This window comes from Jaculus jaculus, chromosome 5, assembly GCF_020740685.1.
Source record: "Jaculus jaculus isolate mJacJac1 chromosome 5, mJacJac1.mat.Y.cur, whole genome shotgun sequence".
In the NCBI taxonomy this organism is placed as follows: Eukaryota; Metazoa; Chordata; class Mammalia; order Rodentia; family Dipodidae; genus Jaculus; species Jaculus jaculus.
Window position 1 is genome coordinate 55,222,825 of NC_059106.1, and position 11,341 is coordinate 55,234,165.

Here is an 11,341-nt window from a genome sequence, read left to right on the forward strand (position 1 = left end):
GGGATTGTGAAAATGTAATACTTTTAGCATGGGTGGCTGCTGTTAAATGAATAATGGGCATCAGCAGAGGAGATTTAGCCAAGATCTAATTATCACACGGCATAGTTTGAGGGTCCCTCCCTTGCACCAAGACTCTATTTGGCATTTTATAAGGAGAGCCCTTCCAGGCTAGGCAACCTTAAAGTCCCACAGAAACCTCACTCTTGTTTCTGCGTCCTCACTGCTCCTTCCTCTTGCCTCCCCTGCTCAGTGTCAGTCATCCCCACAGCACATCCTTCTGTCTTTTCCTCTTGCAGGGATGCAGCCATTCCGGTGCCTGTACTGTGCAGCCACTTTTCGCTTCCCTGGAGCGTTGCAGCACCATGTCACCACGGAGCACTTCAAGCAGTCGGAGAGCACCTTCCCCTGTGAGCTCTGTGGGGAGCTCTTCACATCCCAGACTCAGCTTGAAGGCCATTTGGAATCTGAGCACCCAAAGGTGACAGGCACTGAGACCCAGGCAGCCACCTCTCAGATGGTGCAGGTGATTCTGGGGCCTTTGGATACAGAATGTGAACATGGGGTTCCTTGAGCTCCTCTAGAGGCTCCTCTGTCTTAACATGCAGTCTGACTCTGGGCCTCAAAGGGTCCTTAAGTAATGTATCATGATCTTCATGAGAGTCTCTGGACTGCTTACCAATAGATAGTTCTAGTCTTCTGGTGGCCCCTAGGGGGAGGGAGGCTGGAACAAGAATTTGCAAAAGTAGTGAATTCTAAGTCTTCCTGGGCTAGAATGAGACCCTACTTCAAAAAAAAATCAAAAAGTGCCAGGTAAGGTGGTGCACGCCTTTAATCCCAGCACTTGGGAGGCAAAGGTAGGAATATCACTGAAAGTTTGAGGCCACCCTAAGACTATATAGTGAGTTCCAGATCAGCCTGGACTAGCGTGAGACCCTACCTCGAAAAAACAAAAACAAAAAAGAAAAGAATTAACAAAGTAGAGTGACCTTGGTTTCTCCTCCCAACTCACACATTCCCCACCTTCTGAGATGCACTGGGGGATGTGGGAAGATTGGTAAGAAGGGTGGCTGAGCTCGTTTTGGGCAAGCCTCCCAACAGATGAAGCCCCTCGTGACTAGACAGAGTACATGTTTGCCCTTGGCTGTGCCTTTACTTACCCAAGGAAAAGCCTTCTTGATATGAGAAGGCCAAGTTTGATCCAGCCTGTTGCCCTGCTTCATGTTCTCTGCCTCCCATCTTCTTCAGAGAGAAGGAAAAGAAATGGAGTTTGTTGGTTGCCAGTGCTTTGTGCAGAGGTGCAAAGGGGATTGTGAAATGATGGGAGTTTCCTCTGTCCGACTGTTCCTGCCCATAAGCATGGATCAGTCATTGGTAAACCAGCTATGCTCTGCAGCCTCTGGGGAACAGCGCAAGTCAGATGCACAGAACCCTGTCTGTCATGCCAGTCAGAACCACTCTGCTTGTATCTTTTCTAGAAATTAAACTTCTAGGAAAGATGTCCTTTGCAGTTGGGTGAGGAAAAGTTGAATCTTAAAAGACAGAAAAGGAGTTTGAAAACCACTGTGCCAGATCCCTATTGGTTGACCACCATAGATAGATTCCTGTTGAATAACCATCATAGATCCCTGTTGATTGGTCAGTACAGTTGTTCTCACTCCTGGGACAGAGTTGAGTATGGCTGCCTCCCCTGTGCCTGCTCACCACTCATGGGTAGTTCTCAGGAGCCAGCTGGCTATGCCCTTGGGCACACTGGTTTAAAAATGCCAGGGCATCAAGTTGCCAGAAGCATCATCTTGGAGGTTCAGCAGGAATGGGTGTGACTAACCAGAGCCAAGAAGGTCATCATTAGTACTGAATGTGCAGATATGGAAGGACATTTGTGGCCTGTGGAGGGGAAAAGGGCCCTGTCTGCCTCACCAGCTGCTGAGTCAAGTGGATGAAGTAGCAAAAGCCACAGTTCAGCCACTTTCTTCCTCCTAAGCTTTGTGGCCATGCATCCTGCTGGAAGGCTCTTAGCCCCAAAGAAGCCTGAGATGCCACCTTGGGAGGCCCAAGCTCTAGTAAGTCACTCCTGTTTCCTTGGTCAAGGCTGACAGCAACCACTCTAATGACATTCCCCTCTCATGGCACTTACCTCTGCAGTTTGAGTAGCTGAGCCAGTGTTAGCTGGTGTGTAATCATAGAGTCCGTGTGCCCCGAGATGGCATACTGAGCAAAATTATAGCAATTTAGTGCACAGAGTTATTTAAATTGTTTGCCTGCCTCTCTTTTGCATCACTGGTATGTGAGATTTCCTCTACCCATTAGGCACAAGTAATTGCTCTCCTCAGGTGAAAACATAAATATCATCATTACAGTATGAGACAGGAGCCATGTAAATTCTGGGGAGCTCCCTGTGGACACTGCCCAGAGCTGCCTCCTGGTCTTTCTTTCAGGTGATCCAAACTCCGGAGTCAGCGGCCACAGCTGAGCAAGTGATCACTTTAGAGGAGACACAACTTGCTGGCTCCCAGGTGTTTGTGGCATTGCCAGATTCTCAGACCTCTCAGACCAGCTCCGAGCTCGTGGCCGTGACTGTGGAGGATTTGCTGGACGGTACTGTTACCCTGATCTGTGGCGAGGCCAAGTGAGTGGCTGGTCCAGTCTGCCCTCCACCTGTCTTGCTCTCCTGAGTGGTGAGCTGCTTGGCTCAGCTTGACCCTGGAACTGTCAGTTGGAAAACAGCAGCACCACCATTCTCTATGGCAGGCAGACCCCCCCCCCCCCCCCATAGGCAGCTAGCTATCAGGCCTGGGACACCATCCCAATCATAGGCAAAGTCTGGTTTCTGAAAAAGCAGTGGATGCAAGCTGAAGACCAGGGCAGCTAGAGAAGCCTGACATGCCAGCTGCCCTTGGTGCCTCTGCTGGTGCCTCTGGCCACTTAAAAATGAGTGAGGAGATGCCGAGCGTGGTGGCACATGCCTTTAATTCCAACACTTGGGAGACGCAGGTAGGAGGATTGCCATGGGTTCAAGGCCACCCTGAGACTGCAGAGTGAATTCCTGGTCAGCCTGGGCTAAAATGAGACCCTACCTCGAAGAAAGAAAATGGGTGAGGAGCACCAGCACAGCCTCCAGGGACCCCAGCCATGGCACACTTGGACTTCCTTCCCTCTGCTCATGCCCCCTGTAGCCAGTGGCTGTGCCCTACACCATGAGTGTGGCAGTAGGACAGGTAGCAGGTTAAGTGCTGATGCAGGAAGCCCTCATTGCCACGGTTGTTCCCACCTGCTCACCAGCCAGCCCTTCCCAGAGCACTCCTCACTCCTGTGCTAACCGAGGCTAAAACATCTCCCTACCGCAGAGCCCTCTCCCTGGCTTCCTTGGAGCATCTGATGTCTCTAACCACACTGACGAGCCAACATCCAGGCAGGCAGGCCTGTGTCTGTATAGGAGGAGCAGTCACAGTAGCCCCTGCTAGTGTAGTCAGTGATCTTTCCAAGTCTGCATTACACAGAGCCTTTATCTTTAGTTCCTAAAGGTAATCTGGTAATTAGTGGTTTGTGGGATCTGTTTGGAAGTGCCCTTAGATAGATGTTGGTTCCTGCCATGTACAAAGGAAGACTCAAATTTATCTCCCTCTCCTGAAAGCCCAAAGGTTGAGTGGTTGAGTAGTGTTCGCCCATCATTCGGGGCTGCCTGCTACTTGTGTGGCTTGACTTCCTGCAAAGGAGAGCACCCAGATTTGGTCACTCTCCTCTAAGCCACCTGCTGTCAGAGATAAGCTCGCCTCTTTCCAGCACATCTCACTTGTAGTCATGTGTAAAAAGAGGCAGGGGTCAAGTTTGTCATGGATGGAAGAAATGTCATTGCTCACATATGGTCATGTTTCAACAGGAGCAGAAGGTAGAAACTTCACCCTGCCCATGTGTCCAGAGCTGGCCTGTGAAATTGGCTTGGTGCACACAGCACTTCGTGGGATAGCTTCCCAAACCCATCCTAGCCAGCCACCCCTCATTTTATATGCAGATAGTTTGAGCTTGTCAGCTGGAGAAATCACATGCTGAAGGAAGTAGGTGTGTGGTTTTTTTTTTGTTTTTTTTTAAGTAAGTCAGCCTTAGAAGCCAAACACTGACCAGAAGATGGTGCTCAAACCTTAAGACTTCACCTCCCTGGCTGGGAAAACATGCTGTTTCTACTGCTGCTGCCCAGGCTCCCAGCTCTTCAGACCTATGCTCGCAGGCCAGGAGAGTTCTTGATCTGCAAGCAGCAGCACGGCACTGACTTTCCCCTTGGCACTAGGCAAAGTCCACTGAAGACAGTGGATGGCACAGGCTTCCATGCCAGCCCAGCACCTCACAAGCCATGGGGTGGAGATGGGAACTGCTGTATCACCAAAACTTCCTGCCAAAAGGCAAAATTAAAAAACTCTACACACGTGTGTGTCGACCCCCCCCCCCACCACCACCACCAAGGGACTAAGGGAAAATGAATTTTTTTGCAGTCTTCTAAATAAAAAAGAGTTGTAAACCTGTGTCAGATCCTTTCCAGCACTGAGAAACCCTGTCTCAGGTTTGGATGGGGACTTAGATGCTGACTGGACATTGGTTTCCTTCAGTCCTCAAACTTGAGGCTTGTTGCATGGAGAGCCAGGGAGCAGGTGAACTTGGTGCAAGTCAGTAGATGTGCAGCTCCAGAGCGCGCACGGCAGGGAGCATGGGTTCTCACAGGAGTGAGGGAAGGCCCACCCTGCACCCAGCGTCTGTGCCAGTACCTCTGTGCTGGCCACCTGAGGTTTTACAGTGACTCAAGAAGATCAGGCAGGGAGTCGATTATCAGAAGACGGTGGTGGTTCTCCTACCGCTGCCCAAGCAGAGGGTGTTGCCGATGGCTCTTCTTCATCCGTGCTGCTGGCTTTCTTGATGACAGTGTAGTTCTGTTTCTCCTGTCCCCATGAGATGTCATCCATGTGTGTTTCTGTTGGTTGATGGCATATACATGGCTTTGACCAGTGGGACTCCAGATTCCAAGGTGGAATCTGATTGTGTGGGGCTATCTATGGAATGGACTGAGCTGTGCAGTGAAATTGACCCACCTCAGGTAAGTGGGCAGCAAGTAGGTGACTGAAGAGCAGGCCCTCTCCGATAAGACTCGCTGTCCTAATGCATGAATAGAACCCAGACCAGTGGGACAGAGGCACAGGTCTTGCACAGTTACTTTATAAAGCCAATTCTTCTGTCTCAGAAAACATTCAGCCCAGACAGTACCCAGGTCTGCTGTGTGAGCACTGGCCTGCCTGTAGTGCTGGCCGTGGGAGGCACCTCAACCCTGGCTCTCGGGCCTGAGCTCTGATCAGAGCTGAGGAATGAAGGTGAGGGACAGACAGATTCTTAATAAGGAGACAGGGCCTTTGTGTCCAGAGGTGGGAGGGTGTGCCTCTAAATCTCGTGTGCCTGAGATCCTGTATTAACTAGTCAGAGTAAACTGTCAGTCTCACACAGAGTGGACAGGTACACTAGGGACACAGGCAGTATTTCTACTAAGGGAGGTTTGCTGGGGTGGAGAGCATGTGCCAATCCCTAGTCGGCCTTCCAAAGAGAAGCTGCAGCAGCCCATCCCTGTCCTGCTAGGCCCTGTGTGTGCCAGTATGCCTGGGAGACTGGAAGAAGATGGAAGTCTGGGCTCGTTTGTATTGCCTCCAAATCGTGGATGTGGTCATGGTTTCCTTAGCAGGGTCGGTGACGCCCATTTCCATCCTGAGCCTGGCAGCCTGCCCCATGTGATGCTGTGTAGGTTGGAGTACAAAACAGTGCTCCTGCTTTGCATATACTAGTGAAGGGAATAAAACATGGACCTTAAACCATGCCCTGGGAGTTTGACATGACTGGTGTTACCCATTTTCTCCTTGGTTGTGGGCAACTGTCACTGGGCCCAGGCTTGAAGGGCTGCTGTGCACCTTCAGGCCACGTGTGGCAGTTGCCTTCTTGTCATTGGGACAAAACACTGGACCAGAGTGAGCTTATTGGAGGAAATGGTTTATTTCAGGTTTACAGTTTCAAGGAGAAGTGTTGTCATGGCAGGGAAAGTATGGTATGGTCAGGAGGCTGCCTCACATCTGGGTGAAAGCAGTCGACTGTGCTCTACTGATAACCCCAAGGTGCCCCCGGTGACACACGCACACACCTCCTCCCAAAGGCTCCACCACATGGGATTGACTGAGGCTTCATCACAAGCACATGAAGCAATGGGGGCACTTCACATTCAAAGTGCTACACTGATTGTGGCCTGGGGAGGTGCTCTGGTCATGTGAGTCTCATTTCCTAATCCCTCCAGAGGAGCAAGTATGGGCCGTGCTTCAAAGCCAGGCTTTGACGTCCCACCTGAATGCATCCTACAATGCTCTGAGTGTCCCTGGGTGGGTGCTTGCTCCCCACCACCTCCCAAGCTTCTGGCTATAAAATGGGGAACACAGTTGCTCCTCCCCCACAGGACTATAAGACAAGATTAAAAAATTGGATTTACTGGACTTTGGAAGATGTCACAGATGGGTCACCATTCTACATTCCCTAGCTCAGAGGAGAATGTTCATTATTCTCCTGTTGTGTGTGTCTTCTTTCACAGAGTCCTTAGGGAGCCTTACAACACCCACCACTTTTCATTTATCTTCTGAATCTCAGCCTCCAAAGCACCAAGTGCTGAGAAGATAGCTGTAAAATAAGCAGAAGCCTTTCCCTTCAAACAGCTGAAATGTCACGTAGCTGGCAGCCAACAAGGAAGCAGAGGAGCTGCACAGCTAGGTCCACAGCCAGCCTGGGAGGCAAGGGGAAGCTCCATGCTCTCCTCTTGGGACAGTCCTGGAGCACACAAGCAGACATGTGTCCACAGGCCACGGAACTGCTGCTCACACAGGGTCCTTGTACAGCACAAAGCTGTCTGGATAGTAGTTGGGAGCAGCTGCAAGACCTAACTGGCATACACTTGGTCCTCAGTCATAATGGAGAAGGTGGAGTGTGGCCGCGCAGTCTGGATTTAGCAGATAGGAAATGGGCTGAGGGATCAGCTAGATATGCGACAGGATGTGAGCCAGCTAGCTCCTGGGCCAGGGTGCTGGCTGGGAGAGCAAAACACAGCAGCAGGAGGTGTACTTGGGAGCTTCTGGAGAGACCCCTTTACTAAAAGATGGCCTGGGACAAGCTTGACTGAGGTGAGAAGTTGTCAGCATTTTGAAATACTTCACACTGCAGAAGCTTCCTGGATGATGGCTGTTAATGCTTATACTTCAGAGGGCCTGGATGAAGAGTCGGGGCCAAGACAGCTGGAGAGGAGTGCCCAGTGTCTCCAAGAAAGACCATGGCGAGACAGTACCGCTGGGTTGTGCTGCAGTCCCCGCCCACTGCTAAGGGGGAATGGTCTCCAGGGTGAGACAGGGGCTTTGAGAGTCTTTGGCAACACAGTTGGGTGTCACATCTGAGTGAAGGCACGGGTTGCTGGATGTACGGGAGCATGTCCAGTGGAAAAAAAGAGCAGCTTCTCCCTGCTCTCCTTGCCTTTCAGTGTAGTGAGCTTGTGTTCAGGGATGTGTGAGTAGTCCCAGAATTTGGGAGGTGGGGACAGTTCAAGGGTAGTTAGGCCACAGAGAAAGAGGTCAGGTTCTGCTTCTTGGCAAAATCCCATCTCTTAAAAAAAAAAAAAAATAGAAGGCTTAAGAGATGGCTTAGCAGTTAACATGCTTTCCTGTAAGCCTAACAACCCGGGTTCAGTTTCCCAGTACCTATGTAGAACCACATGCACAAAGTGGCACATGGATCTGAAGTTCACTTGTAGTGGCTAGAGTCCCTGGCGCACCCATTCTCGGTGTCTCTCTGTCTCTCACAATAAAAAATTTTATTTATAAAAAGGAAGGCACTGGGGGTGGGCTTATGGGCTTTATAGCCAGTTCCCCCATGCCAGTGTTTGGCACACCCTCCTCTTGCTGTGGTCCACCTTATGTTGGCCAGGGGGTGATGTCCACCCTCTGCTCATGCCATCTATTTCCATTGCCATCGTGGAGCTTCCCTCGAGCCTGTAAGCCAAAATAAATCTCTTTTTCCCAGGGGAAAAAGGAAGGCAGGTTATGGTTGTGGAGGTCTGCACGATTTCCTGAGAAATACTCCCAGGACTCAAGGACTCACAGAAAAGGGGCATGCCAGACATGATGTAGAGCAAGCCTTTTTCCTCCATCTGTCTTGTCTGCCCATCACTCAGGGCTGCAGGAGCATGGGCCCCATGGCCCTAGGGACGTGCGCATCTCTCCTCTGCAGTTGGTCCTGGACAGTAGACTCACGCTTGGTAAGCATGGCCTGCAGCTGGAGACGACTCCAGCCCCAGACTCACTGCTGGACTGGGATCTGAGCCGTTTCCCAGGCCTGGGCAACACAGTGCATAACTCCACCCACTCTGCCCAACTCGTGGCACAGCTGCCATTTCCCAGATCCCAGAGTTGGCTCTTGGCCTGAGTTCCAGGGACTGCTAGCATGTGTCCCGAGCTCAGCCCCAGAGGTGGGCATCCCCAGCTTTCCTGCCCCTGACTTCTCCGTCCAGACACAACACAACTGGAATCCCAGGCAACCAAAGTTAAAGTGTGCCATAATTCTCAATTTGGATTCTGACTGCCTTGAGGACAGGGACCACACCTGATCTTTCTGTGGGGCTGGGGAGCACTGTGCTTGCCCTCCTTTCCCCACTCAGGAGAACCCCGCTTCCACATCTCAGAGAAGACTTCCCAGAGATACCTGCTGCCAGGTGGGCGGGCAAGTGAGTCTGTTGGAGCATCCTCCTTTCTTTGTCCTCTGAGGAGATGCTCAGAGGCTGAAAGCTAGCGCCCCAGCTCCCCAGCCATTCTCATCAAACACTGCTTCCCCCTTCCCGCCCCCCCCCCCACGCAGGCCAGAGACAGCTGATCAAACACATCCGAACAAGGTCAGTCCAGGGACCCTCAGGCCCTTCCAGGAGAGTATTCAGAACCTGCCATCAGGAGGGTCTGATAACAATGGCCAAGAGACAGGAGGGGATCCAGAGGCCTAGGGGTCTGGCACAGGGCCGACTAGCTTTTCATTCTATGGAAGGTTGAAGTCCTTGGGTCCATATGAGGTCTAACCCAAAGCTGGATTTCTGGAATTGACTCGGAGCCCAAGAGTTGCACCTGAGTAAAGGGATCATGGCATGGGGGCAAAAGAGTTGTTAAGTACAGCATGGGTGAGTTTGGGAGCATGGAAATACTAAACTTGTCACTGGGTGACTTCAGGTCCTTGCTATGACCCCTTCAAAAGCAAAGATCACACAGCCTTCTTCCCTACACACCTAGGCAGTTAGCCTGGTACACCAGGTGTCTGCGTTAGTTAGTTGACTTGGGGTCCTGGGAAAAGTTGTTCCCATGCCAGATGTGTTGGACAGTGGGCCAGGTGAGGCTGAAAAGGTGAGTAGCTCCTATGCCTGGGGAATTTATACCTTGTTAGCTGGGTAGGAGCTACATGTGAGACCATTCCAGTACACCTAGGCCAGCCTAGACTGGAGCTCTACAGCTTGCAGGGTCTACAAACGATGAACAGTTTTCACTTATGTGTGTCTTTGTCTTACAGAGGTGAATGATGTTTGTTTTAGAAACATTCTCATAATTTGAGCCAAGGAGATGGCTCAGTAGGTCAAGTGCATCTGCATAGTGGATCACTGGAGCATCCAAGTGTGGTGGATAAGGGGCTTGCTGTTTTAACTATTCTCCACAAATGGGACCCTGCCTTGAAAATTGAGGGGAGTGATTGAGGAAGACACTCGATGTTGACCTCTGACCACATGCATGCACACACACATGCATACGTACTACATATATGTGCAGAAAATATTCTCATAGTGAACAGTCGCACTTCTTGCTTAGCACACGTGGACACTTTCAAAGAAACCAGAATCAGAGAAATGAACGTGCTGTGTGGCTGATGAGAGCACAGCTGGGACTTGAACCCAGCCGTCTGACCAGAGCACTCTTAAGTCTTGCTGTATGAAAGTGTTTCCTGCTTAATGTCGGGTCAGCTCTGCCTCCATTCCTTCCTACATCTGGCCTGTGGTCATAGCTCCAAACCTCCCCGCCTGCACATTCCTTCCCTCCTCCTCCGCCTAACCTGTTTTCACAATCTGACTTTCATCAACTCAACAGTGCGCATGTCCTTTGCTTGCTTTGGGCTGGTGGCCATGCTGAGTCCCTTTTTGGGACTCCTGTGCCCCTCACAGCCTCACCATCTTCACTTGACACCTACCAGCTCAGTCAGGGCTTCCTTGAAATACAGGATGGCCATGGGTCCCACCACGACTTGTGTGGGCATCTAAGGCTAACACAATGCCTGGCACACATGTGCAGGGTGCTCAGGGTAACAGCAGCAGAGAAGGAAAGCAATACATAAAAAGAGTCTGATCCTGGCCCTGGCATGTGGGCAGTATTCAGAGACATTGGTGCCCAGGTCCTTCTGGGTGCTTTCTGTGGGCCAGACGATGATGATAAAAAGGTAAACGTGATGGGGCACAAGGCCTGGTCCCCACTGTCTCTCCCCACTTGCCTGCTACCAGATATGCAGCTGGTGTTCAAGAGACATATGTCCCAAGGCCAGGCATGGTGGTGCACACCTTTAATCCCAGCACTCTGGAGGCAGAGGTAAGAGGATTGCCATGAGTTCAAGACCACCCTGAGATTACAGAGTGAATTCCAGGTCAGCCTTTGCTAAAAGAGATCCTACCTCGAAAAACCAAAAATAAAAAAGAGAGAGACATATGTCTTGTACATTTGGGGGTAGCAGGGCCTGGAGCAGAGGCCTCAAGCCAGTGCTTCTCTGACCCACCAGCTGAGAGGCACATTGGAAAACCAGACCTTCAATGCTCAACTTTCTCATTGGCAGAACAGGTCACCCATATGCCCCTGCTCTGGCCCAAGTGGAAGAAGCTGGTGGAAGCAGGGGTCCTTTGAAGGTTGAGCATGGTAGGTAAGAAGATGGCAAAGGCACGACCAAATATGGCCACCCTTCGTTTTGGATGCGTGGGACAAGAGTCCCAGCATGCCTTGTTCTCAGGTAGTACTCTGCTGTTTTCATGTTCATTCATGTACATTTGTTCTTTGATCTTAGAATAGCATGGACGTTCAGAGCAGGTGTCTCTGCATTTTATCCTCTTTACAGTGAAGGGATTCACACAGCAAGACATCAGCCTTATTTTTAGGCTTCCTTAGCTAGCTAGGAGTGGGGCTGGGGTCCAGCTCCTCCGATTTCCGTGCACAGGCTGCTTCTACTTGTTGATTCTGGCAGTGGTACTGAAGTTGGAGGTGCATGAATTATCATTGTAGGA

At 51.0% G+C, this 11,341-nt stretch overlaps 1 protein-coding gene across 2 annotated transcripts in view; it reads left to right on the plus strand.

The window, feature by feature from the left end:
* The window catches only part of Zbtb40 (zinc finger and BTB domain containing 40), an 81,022-nt gene extending 76,512 nt beyond the window's left edge, over window positions 1-4,510 (plus strand). Inside the window, exons 17-19 of one of the 2 annotated variants that reach the window (XM_045149426.1) lie at window positions 297-523; window positions 2,436-2,626; window positions 3,878-4,510. In XM_045149426.1, the coding sequence (XP_045005361.1) occupies window positions 297-523; window positions 2,436-2,626; window positions 3,878-3,890 (431 nt within the window). In that variant the 3' untranslated portion in view covers window positions 3,891-4,510. Of the gene's footprint in view, window positions 1-296; window positions 524-2,435 lie in introns of both variants that reach the window. The other variant, XM_045149427.1, reaches the window with a different exon arrangement.
* The last annotated feature ends 6,831 nt before the right edge of the window (window positions 4,511-11,341 follow it).